A 14,671-nucleotide genomic window follows, 5' to 3' on the forward strand; every position below is an offset into this window, starting at 1 on the left:
AATAAGAATTATTAAAAAAACAGATTTAAAGGAACACTGAACCCAAAATTTTTCTTTTGTGATTCAGATAGAGCATAACATTTTAAGCAACTTTCTAATTTACTCCTATTATCAAATTTTCTTTATTCTCTTGGCATCTTTATTTGAAATGCAGGAATGTAAGTTTAGATGCCGGCCCATTTTTGGTGAACAACTTGGGTTGTGCTTGCTGATTGGTGGCTAAATGCACCCACCAATAAACAAGTGCTGTCCAGGAAACTGAACCAAAAATTGGCTGGCTCCTTAGCTTAGATGCCTTCTTTTTCAAATAAAGATAGCAAGAGAACGAAGAAAAATTGATAATAGGAGTAAATTAGAAAGTTGCTTAAAATGGCCTGCTCTATCTGAATCACAAAAGAAACAAATTTGGGTTCAGTGTCCCTTTAAGCGACAGTGTTTCATTGGTATGTTTATTTAGCTGAAGACAATTCAAGTTTAAAGGACATTCCAGACAAAATTGGAATGCACACGGGTACAGTTTCAAAAGAAGCATTTTTGCAATATAAGAGTGTACTTAAAGGGACATTCTGGTCAAAATTTAAATGCACATAGATGAATTACATCTTTGAATAGAAACATATTTGCAATATACATGTATTATCAAAAAATGTTATAGTAAAAGTTATCACTGTTTTAGTGTTAACATTTTTCTCTGCACGTGCATGTGAAGCATAGCTAGATATTCTCAGTGCACCAGTATTTTAAATACTGCAGCAGCTCAGAGCACCAGTGGGGCTTGTATCATGTTAGCAATTAACAAATTGAGTCATTATCAGATGGTACTTAGGCTTTCTGAGCAAGTGCTGTGTTTAAAATATTTTTTTATCAGATAGTTTTTATATGAGTGTAGCTGTACTTTTAAAGGGACACTGAATCCAATTTTTTTCTTTCGTGATTCACATAGAGCATGCAATTTTAAGAAACTTTCTAGTTTACTCCTATTATCAATTTTTCTTTGTTCTCTTGCTATCTTTGTTTGAAAAAGAAGGCATCTAAGCTAAGAAGCCAAACAATTTTGGTTCAGACCTCTGGACAGCACTTGTTTATTGGTGGATGAATTTATCCACCGATCAGCAAAAACAACCCAGGTTGTTCACTAAAAATGGGCGGACATCTAAATTTACATTCTTGCTTTTCAGATAAAGATACCAAGAGAATGAAGAACATTTGCTAATAGGAGTAAATTAGAAAGTTGCTTAAAATTGCATGATCTATATGAATCACAAAAAAATTTGGGTTCAGTGTCCCTTTAAGTGTATTTATACTGTGTTTAATTCCCCTACCCTTTACGCGAGCTCTCAAGCTGCGCTAACCCAATGAGCATAAATCTTGATTGCGCTTGACAAATGCATTTACTTTTAACTCATAATTTGAGCATTATTTCCATTGCGTGAAAAATCCATTAAAACCCCAATTTCGCATGCACACAACAGTTAGCTCGCCACTTGTAATCTATCTTATAATTTGTAGTTTCAAAAATTTCAAAAACCCATAACATAATGTACAAATTAACATTCATATTAAAACTGTTATTCTTCATGTATAAAAAACATTTTAAGTGCAATTTTTTGCTAATATTAAAATAAAAAATGTAATTTAAATTTTATAGTTTATAAGATAAATTTGAGATACACTCTTGTCCTCACAAAATAATGTTGGATAAGAAAATCTGATCAGGATAAGATCAATCTGAATTAAGGAAAACCTCAACATATTTTGACTATTAATCTTGTTTCTTCTACAGATAAATAAATGGATGGATGGATAGACAGACAGACAGACAGGAGATAATAGGTAGATAACTAGATGGACACAGACAGAGAGACAGTTACATTTAAGTAAAAATAATACAATAAAAAAAATAAACAGTACAATGAGCAATTTCCAGTGAAGCTTAAACATAGTTATTGTTGATGAAATTTTGTATATCTCTGAATACAATTGCCTAAATCCTGTGGTCTCTATGCAGTAATAGAAAGTTTCCCAAATATCATTTAAATGTAGTACAACTATTTGTGAATATTGCCATTAGAAATCCAATCGAGCATTAAATTACTAAAAATAGTTTACCTATATCCAGCCACAGTAGCCTCTCCTGACGATACATCAATATCTCCAGTCAACATTTTGAATGTGGTTGTCTTGCCAGCTCCATTCACACCAAGGAGACCAAAGCACTAATAAAACAGCAATTAACATGTTCAACCTATTTTCTAACACTAATTAATATCTAAATGACAAACTGTTGTTATCTTTATGTTCTGGAAAGCTTTTATCAGAGAACAATTTTTATATCACTCAAATGATGTTAACTCTATACTATGCAGACCTGTACCAGATGTATTCTGTAGTTACAATACAAAAATGAGAATCCACACAATTAATCTTATTCAATAATGATATTAACAAAAAGTAGCGGAGAGGCTCAGCTTTTATAGTTAACAACCTCCCAATTATACAACCATGTGAAACGGAGGCTGAGGAAAGTAAAGGAAGACTTTACCACCACTTAAAAGTATTAGAAAAAACATTTACACCTGTGATGGATAAATCATCCACATTTAAAAAAAAAAACAACTCAAACTAACTGGAGAAATAGGATCTTTAACCAGGCTAAGACCATTCTCCAAAACAAAGGGCAGAAAAGAAAAACAAAATTTATGCTTACCTGATAAATTTATTTATTTCTTGACACAATGAGTCCACGGATCATCTAATTACTATTGGGAATATCACTCCTGCCCAGCAGGAGGAGGTAAAGAGCACCACAGCAAAGCTGTTAAATATCACCTCCCTTCCCTCCCACCCTAGTCATTCTCTTTGCCTACGTTAGAGCAAGGAAGTGGTAAAGTTAGGTGTTAGAAAAAGATTCTTCAAGCAAGATTTTATTGCCAGAGCCTTTTGCCCGCTTACAGGAGCCTTAGCGCATTCGGGTCCCAGAACCTGCTCTAAACTTACTGCAGGTCCTGGGTGCCGAGCACACTAAGCCTCCTGTTAGCGCGGCTGGGACCTGTCAAGAAGAGGATCAGGTAAGCGCGCTCTCCAGAGCGCGTTAAGATAAGTATTAAACCCTTTAAAGGTAATTTAAAGGAAACAAATAAACACTGAAGAATTTCATCAGTATTTTTTCATTTTCTTTCAATTCTGTTGGTCCAAAAACAAATGCACATCCCTAGAATGAAACATATTTAATAACAAAAGTAAATTTGAACGTTGTTTACAATTGTATGTTCTATCCAAATTGTGAATGAAATTTTTGGAGTTTTCTGTCCCTTTAATAAAATATTTTCTATAGAAAACCACTATACACATAACAACAACAAAAGTTGCCCCAAACACAACAGCATAGCAATTAACCAACCTGGAATAAAAAATACAACAATAAATAACAAAGGTGTGGTTAACCTTGTCCACTAAGGAGAATAATAAATAACAAATAATTTGTGCAACATCATCTGGACTAGAACTAGACCATGGGGTTTATTTATCAAATGCTGCAGCGAATCAAGTCCGCCCGGCATCACTAAATGAGACATTGCACAAGCATTTCTGGTGAAATGCTTGTGAAATGCTGCCCCCTGCACATTCATGGCCAATCGGACCCTAGGAGGGGGTGTCAATCATCCTGATCGTATCTGATCAGGATGATTGTAGTCCGCCACCTAAAAGGCCAGAAGGCTTGCGTGGAATAAGCACCATCCCTGCTTGAAAAATATACCCCCAAGTGACAAATGATAAGTGCACCAAGAGCACGCAGAGTTGAATATCTAAAGAAGATGCTTACACCCACCTAGTATATTACTGCAAGACATATATTGTTTAATGAGATTCACCTAAAAATAGACTAATAGATAATACAACTAAATTGGAAAGTTGATAACACTGTATGCTCTATCAGAATCATAAAATATATTTTTTTTCATGTTCCTTTAATTAATAATTCTAAATGGATATTCCTAGTATATATTTGAAGGTTTTGTAAACACAGCTGTGTTTAACCTTTTAACGCCATTACGGCGTTGTATTCCGTCCAAATTTTTCTGGGCTTTAATGCAGATGGACGGAATACAACGTCCTAACCGGGTGGCTATCCTGAAGCCACTGGCGCTTCCCTGATGGGATCGCGGTCTGGAGGGAGTGCCTAGCATCATAGAGATGCCCCCTGACGCAATCCCATCATTGAAATCTCGTGATCACTTGCACGATCGCCAGATTTCAAATTGTTGTTCCTATGTAGACACTTTAATCCCGGCAGAAGAGGGTTAATTAACATTTGTAGAAAAACAGAAAACATTTGTCTTAAAATTTACCTCACCGGGTCGAATACCAATGCAGAGTCTGTCAACAGCAGGAGTATGTCTTCCTGGGTATATCTATAATATAAAGTTAGAAATATGATTATGATGAAAAAAGAGGCATCAAACTATTTTTAACATAAATGGAATCCAACACCTGTAAAATAAAATACCTTTTGTCTCTAATCCCAGACCATGTACCCCTCATGCTGACTGGGCTCTGTCAACCAATCAACGGTAAGATGCAATATCATTTAGCAGATGCAATGCCCATTAAGGTGCTATCATGTATAAAAAGGGTATCAATTCATTTGATGAAAACATAAGATCTCCTCTTTACAAATAACCGGTAAAACCTGCCTTGAATATGCAGTGACATTTTGGGCACCAGTTTTCAAGAAGATATAACAGAACTGGAAAAACTTGATAAGGGGAAGGTTTGTATTTTTACTCTGGGAAAGAGGTGTCCCAGAAGGGATATGATTACTCAAATATATACAGGGCCTATATATACAATTATCAGCTGATCTGTCCATTAATATGAAAAAGGACATGAAGTAACCCACTGAGACTTGAGGAACAGGGATTTTAATTACAGTAGCGTAAGGGGTTATAACAATAAGAATAAGCATGTCTTTTTTTGTGGCCCTTGCTTATTGTGTGTGTATGAGAACTTCTGAGTGTGTGTCTGTGAGTGTGTGTGTTTGTGTGTGAGAGCTTCTGGTTGTGTTTCTGTGAGTGTGTGTGTGTGTGTGTGTATGAGAGCTTCTGATTGTGTGTCTGAGTGTGGGTGAGTGTTTGTATGTGAGAGCTTCTGAGTGTGTGTCTGTGAGTGTATGTGAATGTATTTTGTGTGAGAGCTTCTGAGTGTGTGTGTCAGTGAGTGTGTGTTTGTGTGTGAGAGCTCCTGAGTGTGTGTCTGTGAGTGTGTGCTTGTGTGAGATCTCCTGAGTGTGTGTTTGTTTTGAGTGTGTGTGTGTGTTTATGTGAGAGCTCCTGAGTGTGTGTGTTTCTGTCTAATGGGTTGGGCATAGAGTATGGTTGGGGTTGGGTTTTGGAAGGGAGAAATCTAACTACTACTTTGGAAACAAGAAGGATTTTTCCCTATGAAGCACAATTAGAAATTGCTTCTATTTTTTTTTTCAAATTTATTTTATTTTGTATATAAAGCATGACAGAGTGTGGTATCATACACATAAACATAATTCCAACTGAAAAATGGACTCACAGGTCCCTTACAAATATATTTTAATAAAGTGGTATTATCCATCATCATGAGGTTTGGGGATCCTAAGAGGTGGGGTTTGGGTTAAGAAGAAAAGGAGGGGGTATGGGGGGTGAGGTAGGCTAGGGTGTTGGAGGCTGGCTTGTGAAGAGTGCTCCGATCCCAAAGTATGCCACAGCACCAAGAATATAATAACAGTCTTTATTGGAAAATACGGGTCAAAAGGTATCACAAGCGACATTTTGAGTTAAATCCCCTTAATCATGATGGCATGATTAAGGGGAATTAACCAGAAGCATCCCTTGTGATACCTTTTGACCCTAATGTTCCAATAAAGGCTGTTATTATACTCTTGGTGCTGTGGAATACTTTGGGATTGGAATACTATGGGATGTCTGCAGTAACCCCTTTCCAGTGTGCACAAAATAAAGGTGTTGAGGTGCTGTGTCTATGGGTGAAATATATGATTGTGAAGAGTGTTACCATACGTGGGGAAGGGGATCTGCTTGGAGGCTACTAGTTAACGATGGTGTTCCCAATTGAATCTATAAGTCAGTATTAGGGAACCATTGAGTATTATAGGTAGATTTCCAATCGGCCCAGATCATTTCCAAAAGGTCAGAATTTTCAAGGGAATAGAAAATGCTTTTTCCATGGAGTAGATATAGGCTATGGTATTAACTATTGTAGACCATTTGGGAGGGGTCTCTTTTCTCCAGGATCTGGCTATGGAGAGTTTTACAGCTGATAGGAGATAAACAAAGAAATAGCTGTGATGCTTGAGCAACGTGTGTGTGCCTATGTGTAGTAATATCATAGCTGGTGACTTAGGAAGGGATATCCCTAATTTGGATAGTGTAGTACAGTATGTATTACACAGAGGTTTAAGTTTTGGGCATTCCCACCAGAAGTGTTTTTTATATCTCCTGAGTGGCCAGAGTTTCTTCAGCATTTGTGTGAAGTGTTGGGAAACATTTGGGCCAAGCGAGAGGGGACATAGTACCAGTGTGTAAGGAGTTTGAAGTAGGTCTCGTATAGAGTGATGCAATTAATGTTTTTTTTAGTGAGTGTGATGGTGCGTTGCCAAGTTTGAGTAGGGATGGAGACCAAGTTTGTTTTTATTGAGATCTTGATTGACAGTCAGACTTTTCATATGAGGGGTGTGGATTGGAGCATCATCCTATTTAGCTTTTAACTATAATCTTTTATCACCTTCTGCTTCAATTAACCCTCACAATAAACCAATAGAAACCAATAGAAAGCATTAGGTAAAGTAAAAACTTTGTTTTAACCCCTTAATGACCACAATGTACCCTGTATGTCCCTGGTCGTTAAGGGTTTTTTCAGGACATAATAGCACAAGTCTAGCAAGAACACGCTATTAATGCACTCCCTCCAGCAGGCTTTGTGCAATAGAGCAGTCTCAACGCTGGTGGCAAGACCGCACTATAAAACAATCAAGTCCCAAAAAAAGGCCAGCGACATACAGGGTACGTCGCTGGTCCTTAAGGGGTTAAGACAGTAAAATCAAGCAAACCATTAGCAGAACTATTTCTAGATTTTTACCTTTGATAATTCCTTTAGTTTTAAAATATCAGTTTTGCCCCCTCCTTTCATAATTCGCTGTCTCTCTTGAGCGACATCTTCATCTTCACCTTCTATAGCGCCTTTAGGAGGTTCTGAAAACCTACAATATAAAACAGATAACGTGAAATGCTATGGCAGACAAATCTGCAAGTAATTTACAGGCTACAAGCAGGTGGGTTGACATATTAATAAATTCCAATTTGATACAAGGCTAGAGCAATCAAATTGTGGAGCTCATTGCCTAAGGAGGGAGCGAATGCCAATACCTTAGATACATTTAAAATGGCTTAGATACATTTCTGGCTAGAAACAGAATCCAGGGATATGATTGCTTGTGTTAAATGGGTCACTTTTTAATGGGATTAGGTTAAGCACAATCAGAGCTTCTTTATTGTAAATCAAGAAGGAACTGTATAGGTTAAACTTTATTGACTTCAGTCTTCTTTTAACCTCATCTACTATATTACTATGTTACAATATTACAATGTAAGTGCTTTTGGAACCGCTTGCTTTTTACAGTGTGATAATTGCTCCCTAAATTAAAGGGCCATGAAACCCACATCTTTCATGATTCAGATGGAGCATACCATTTTAAACAACTTTCCAAATTACTTTTATTATCAATTAGCAAAATTCTCTTTATTTATCCTTTATTGAAGGAGCAGTAATGCCCTACTGGGAGCTAGCTGAACACATTGATAAGCCAATGGAAAGATGCATATATGTGTAGCCTCCAATCAGAAGCTAGCACCCAGCTCCTGAGCCTACCTAGGTATGCTTTTTCAACAAAGGATGCAAAGAGAACAGAGCAAATGAGGTAATAGATGTAAATTGGAAAGTTGTTTAAAATTGTATGCTCTATCTTAATCATGAAAGAACATGTTTGGGTTTCATGTCCCTTTAAGTTTACTTGTGCCGGGTAATATCAAACCTAATGTGCATTTACTATGTCCTGCCCATGATCAGTTAGTGCCACATTGATGGCTGTCTTTAGAAGATTGACAGGTAAGTAGCCTTTGGTGAGTTGTATTAGCCTCCCCTGTAGTATATTATGTCTTACCATGTATTAAGGAAGAAGTTGTTCTGAATAAGAATATTTAAAGCAAAGTATAAGACTCCTTCAATAGCCATTGCAAAGATGTTCCTTCCTAGGAACTCCCACTGGAAAGGATTTGTGATATGCTCTTCACCTAAAAAACAAGGTCATTCTATGGACCACTTAAATATACACTATAGATAGATAGATAGAAAGATAGATAGATAGATAGATAGATTGATAAATAGATAGATAATAAATAGATAGATGATAGATAGATGATAGATAGATAGATAAATAGATAGCTAGATAGATAAATAGATAGATAGATAATAAATAGATATATAGACAGACAGATAGATAGATGATAGATATATAGATAGATGATAGATGATTGGTTGATAGATAGATATAGATATAGATAGATAGATAGATAGATAGATAGATAGATAGATAGATAGATTAAAGATAGATAAATAGATGATTTAGATAGATTATAGATAGATGACTGATTGATAGATAGATAGATAGATAGATAGATAGATAGATGATTGGTTGATAGAGAGAGAGAGAGAGAGAGAGAGAGAGAGAGAGAGAGAGAGATTGAGATTGAGAGATAGAGATTGATAGAAAGATGGTAGATAGATAGATAAATAGATGATAGATAGATAGATAGATAGATAGATAGATAGATAGATAGATAGATAGATTATAGATAGGTAGACAGACAGACGGATAGATAGACATACAGACAGACAGATAGATAGATATAATTATAGATAGATAAATCAGCAATATTAAACACACAGTAAACAGAAGATGACAAAAAGCTGTGTTTGTATGCTAATAATGTAAACAATAACTGTAAAAAATAATTCTAATGAGATGCATAAATAGAACCACTGAATAATGCTTACTCATAGTAAAAATTTATATTTATGAAATCCTTTAGAACAACTTTTTATCTTTCCTATACCCATATTTCTAAGCTTATGTCATGTTTAGAAGTTGTTGTAATCTAGAATGTTGTTCAGTGACAATGGTCCAGTCCCAATGCTGTAATGTGACAAACAGTAATGCAATCTGTGCAGTGACATTGCCACTGGGGGTGACAAACTCTTGTTAACCCCTTTGACTGTAAGGCTGCAAAATAGTAAAAACAAAATTTATGCTTACCTGATAAATTTATTTCTCTTGTGGTGTATCCAGTCCACGGGTTCATCCATTACTTGTGGGATATTCTCCTTCCCAACAGGAAGCTGCAAGAGGACACCCACAGCAGAGCTGTCTATAGAGCTCCTCCCCTAACTGCCACCCCCAGTCATTCCACCGAAGACAAGCAAGAAAAAAAGGAGAAACTATAGGGTGCAGTGGTGACTGTAGTTTAAAAAAAAACACAAAAAAAAACACCTGCCTTAAAATGACAGGGCGGGCCGTGAACTGGATACACCACAAGAGAAATAAATTTATCAGGTAAGCATAAATTTTGTTTTCTCTTGTAAAGGTGTATCCAGTCCACGGATTCATCCATTACTTGTGGGATACCAATACCAAAGCTTTAGGAAACGGATGAAGGGAGGGACAAGGCAGGGACTTAAACGGAAGGCACCACTGCCTGTAAGACCTTTCTCCTAAAAATAGCCTCCGAAGAAGCAAAAGTATCAAATTTATAGAATTTAGAAAAGATATGAAGCGAAGACCAAGTCGCCGCCTTACAAATCTGTTCAACAGAGGCCTCATGTTTAAAAGCCCATGTGGAAGCATCTGCTCTAGTAGAATGAGCTGTAATTCTTTCAGGAGGCTGCTGGCCAGCAGTCTCATAAGCTAAGCGTATTATACTTCTTAGCCAAAAAGAAAGAGAAGTTGCCTAAGCCTTTTGGCCTCTACTCTGTCCAGAGTAGACAACAAACAAAGCAGATGTTTGACGAAAATCCTTCGTAGCTTGTAAATAAAACTTTAAAGCACGAACCACATCAAGATTGTGTAATAGACGTTCCTTCTTTGAAGAAGGATTAGGACATAGTGAAGGAACAACAATCTCCTGATTGATATTCTTATTAGATACCACCTTAGGAAGAAACCCAGGTTTGGTACGTAACACTACCTTATCTGCATGGAAAATCAGATAAGGGGAATCACATTGTAAAGCAGATAACTCTGAAACTCTTCGAGCCGAGGAGATAGCTACTAAAAACAGAACTTTCCAAGATAAAAGCTTAATATCTATGGAATGCTTAAGAACTAAATTTAAACTCCATGGCGGAGCAACAGGTTTAAACACAGGCTTGATTCTAACTAAAGCCTGACAAAACGCCTGAACGTCTGGAACCTCAGCCAGACGTTTGTGCAAAAGAATAGACAGAGCAGAAATCTGTCCCTTTAAGGAACTAGCTGACAAACCCTTCTCCAATCCTTTTTGGAGAAAAGATAATATCCTAGGAATCCTGAACTTACTCCATGAGTAACCCTTGGATTCACACCAATGAAGATATTTACACCATATCTTATGATAGATTTTCCTGGTGACAGGCTTTCGAGCCTGAATTAAGGTATAAATGACTGATTCGGAAAAACCACGCTTTGATAGAATCAAGCGTTCAATCTCCCAGCAGTCAGACGTAGAGAAAAACTTAAAACCTGTTAACAAACAGTAAAACACACTGCCACAGCCCTGCTGTGGCTCTTACCTGCCCTTAAAAAGATTTTTGCAGGAACAAAACCCTCTATAGAGGTCCTATAAGCCAGAGGACTCCTTCAGAGAAGCTGGATGTCTCAGACTAAAAATGAAAATAGGCCCCTCCCACCATGCACTCAAAGTCAGAGGGCCTTAAAAAAGTATTCCTAGGAGTAATATAACAAGCCATGTGGAAATTAGGCCCCAAATAAAGATTTATCACCCTCTGAGAAAAAACGTTTTTATTTATAAATCATGCAAACGTTTATATACTAAGTAATATAGGTTTTAACATGAATATTATTCCTTTTTGCAAGCATGATCCCAGTTGTTGTTAAATCACTGTATCAGGCTTACCTTAAATATACCAGGCACTGTCAGCATTTTCTAGACCTTATCATCTCTCTAGAAAAAAATATACTGAACAAACCTCAAAGCAGGCAATCTGCAGACCGTCCCCCCAACTGAAGTTTTCTTTCCATACTCTTCAGTTATGTGTGAGAACAGCAATGGACCTTAGTTACAAACCGCTAAGATCATCAAACCTCCAGGCAGAAGTCTTCTTCCAATTTCTGCCTGAGAGTAAAAACAGTACAACGCCGGTACCGTTTAAAAATAACAAACTTTTGATTGAAGGTAAAAACTACACTAAGTCACCACATCTCTCTTGATACTTCCTTTCTTGTCAAGAGCTGCAAGAGAATGACTGGGGGTGGAAGTTAGGGGAGGAGCTATATAGACAGCTCTGCTGTGGGTGTCCTCTTGCAGCTTCCTGTTGGGAAGGAGAATATCCCACAAGTAATGGATGAACCCGTGGACTGGATACACCTTTACAAGAGAAATGTTATTTCTAACCCAAGCGTAGTATTCCCCCCCCCCCCCCCCCCCCCCCCCGCTATTTATGAGAAGAAGAAGATACTGACTTACCAAAGCGAGCATAGACATCAGTCACGGCTTGGTTCATTGCTAAATCAATAAGACCCCTGCCCAGGCAGAAATGCGGGAAGATTAGCAGCATATTCTTTAGTGTCTCATTGAACCGAAGCAAAGACTGAAAAGGAAGAAATCAGCCCTTTAATGTATGGATAAAATGGGAACATGATGTATAAAGAATGAAAAGTATGAGGAGGTTGAAAAGATGCTGATGCAGACAAATAGAATAAAAATAAGTATTTTTTAAGTAAGCAGTGCCTTATGGGGCCTATCTATCAAGCTCTGAAAGGAGCTTGATGGCCCGTGTTTTTGGCGAGTCTTCAGACTCGCCAGAAACAGCAGTTATGAAGCAGCGGTCACAAAGACCGCTGCTCCATAACCCTGTCCTCCTGCTCTAAGCAGGCGGACAGGAATCGCCGGAAATCAACCCGATCGAGTATGATCGGGTTGATTGACAGCTCCCTGCTGGCGGCCCTCTTGTGAGCTGCTGGTGCAATGTTAAATGCGGAGAGCGTATTGCTCTCCCCATTCAGCGAGGTCTTGCGGACCTGATCCGCACTGTCGGATCAGGTCCGCAAGACCTTTAATAAATAGGCCCCTAAGTGTCTACCTAGGGAAGCACTTTTTTAAAGGAATGGGAAAATCAAAATTAAAGGGACATAAAACCCAATTTTTTCATACTTGATTCAGATAGAGCATAACATTTTAAACAACTTTCTAATTTGCTTCTATTATCAAATTTGCTTAGTTTTTTTGTATCCTTTTTTGAAGGAGCAGCAATGCACTACAGGGAGCTAGCTAAACACCTCACATGAGCCAATGACAAGAGGTATATATGTACAGCCACCAATCAGCAGCTAGCTCCCTGTAGTGCATTGTTGCTCCTGAGCTTACCTAGGTATTCTTTTCAACAAAAGATATCAAGAGAATGAAACAAATCTTCATGTGCTCAACAATGTGAAGAATATTGTTAAATTTGCCCAAAATTGTAAATTGGAAAGTTATTTAACAGTTATGCACAAGCGATATTGGGTTTATACATACGTAAACATATATAGACATATATATATATATATATATATATATATATATATATATATATATATATATATATATATATATATATATATATATATAAAAGTGCCTTGGAGCCCTTTGCAGTTAAGTAAATGAAAACATGTAAAAGCATATGTATCCAATATTTAATAAATATTGTTTAACTATGTATTTACTGTAATTATTTCACATCCCAATGTTCTGTACATAGCATTAGACATGTGCATGGCGAAAAAATTCGGTTCGGTTCGGATCGATTCGGATTTTTTCGAATTTCGGTTCGGAGCGATTCGAATTCGGAAAAATTGTAATTGATTCGGTTCGGATTCGAATAAATTCGGTTCGGATTTGTTTCGGATTCATTCAGATTCGGATATATTCGGCTGGATTCGGTTCGATTCGGTAATTCGGAATTTCGGTAAGTGTTAGGTGGGATTAGACTAGTATTATGTACTGTACATTAGGTGTAACCCATAACAGAGTGATATAACCTAATATACTGTACAATACTAGTGTAATCCATGGCCATCCGAATCTACCGAATAAATCCGAATAAATCCGAAGTTATTCGGATTTATTCGGTAGATTCGGCACTATTTTAATTCAGAGATTCGGTTCGATCCGAATCTCCGAATTTGCAGAATTTTCCGAATTTCCGAATCGAACCGAACCGAATCGCACATGTCTACAGAATATGTTCTATGTATTTTGAAATATATATATATATATATATATATATATATACAGGTGAAAAATATATACAGGTGAAAAATTAGAATATCGTGCAAAAGTTCATTTATTTCACTAATGCAACTTAAAAGGTGAAACTAATATATGAGTTAGACTCATTACATGCAAAGCAAGATAGTTCAAGCCATGATTTGTCATAATTGTGATGATTATGGCTTACAGCTCATGAAAACCCCAAATCCACAGAAAATGCAATCAATAAAACAAGGATTGTACATAGAACAATATCGGACCTCTGAAAAGTATAAGCATGCATACTGTATGTACTCAGTACTTGGTTTGGGCCCCTTTTGCAGCAATTACTGCCTCAATGCGGCGTGGCATGGAAGCTATCAGCCTGTGGCACTGCTGAGGTGTTATGGAAGACCAGGATGCTTCAATAGCGGCCTTCAGCTCTTCTTCATTGTTCGGTCTGTCTCTCATCTTTCTCTTGCCAATGCCCCATAGATTCTCTATGGGGTTCAGGTCAGGCAAGTTTGCTGACCAATCAAGCACAATAATCCCATGGTGTAATGTGTACTGTGCCTTTAAGACATTTATCCCATAATCCTACAAAGTCTAGGTGCTCCCAGAATACATTGCTTGGTATTCTGGACACACCCTTGTATCAGCCTGTCTTACACTGCTACTGAACTCAGCTGTTACCTTCCCCCTTCTACTAAGGGATTAACCTCAGCTGGATATCTCCTGCGGTATCTGCCTACCTTGTTGCTCAGTGTTTTCTGACAACACTCTCCCTGCTTCCTGTACAGTTACCTCTGCTACTACGCTCTATCTCCAGACCTGACAGCCTCACAGAACACCGGGTGACGTCACCATCAGCTGCTTCCGGTCTCAACCGATCTCAGACCGCATCCTCCATTCTCCTCGTGAGTACAGCGTTTGTACTGAGACTGCATTGTGATATATTTTTGCTATAATCTGCAGAGAGTCTTACTTGTATATACATTTACTGCGCAATTAACACACGAATCACCAATGTCATATAAATCTATGTTAACTAGTTTATATATATATATATCTTGTCATACTTGTACTGAGTACTAAAGTTTACTTTGTTGCTTAAAGGAATGGCA

The 14,671-nt window shown here is 37.4% G+C and overlaps 1 protein-coding gene across 1 annotated transcript in view; it reads right to left on the bottom strand.

Moving 5' to 3' along the window:
- ABCA4 (ATP binding cassette subfamily A member 4) overlaps positions 1-14,671 on the bottom strand; it is a 382,609-nt gene that overhangs the window by 21,728 nt on the left and 346,210 nt on the right. Inside the window, exons 41-45 of the mRNA XM_053693132.1 lie at positions 11,784-11,907; positions 8,207-8,336; positions 7,126-7,246; positions 4,350-4,412; positions 2,110-2,216 (exon numbers count right to left, since the gene is read on the bottom strand). Of these exons, the coding sequence (XP_053549107.1) occupies positions 2,110-2,216; positions 4,350-4,412; positions 7,126-7,246; positions 8,207-8,336; positions 11,784-11,907 (545 nt within the window). The remainder of the gene's footprint in view (positions 1-2,109; positions 2,217-4,349; positions 4,413-7,125; positions 7,247-8,206; positions 8,337-11,783; positions 11,908-14,671) is intronic.

This window comes from Bombina bombina, chromosome 10, assembly GCF_027579735.1.
Source record: "Bombina bombina isolate aBomBom1 chromosome 10, aBomBom1.pri, whole genome shotgun sequence".
NCBI lineage: Eukaryota > Metazoa > Chordata > Amphibia > Anura > Bombinatoridae > Bombina > Bombina bombina.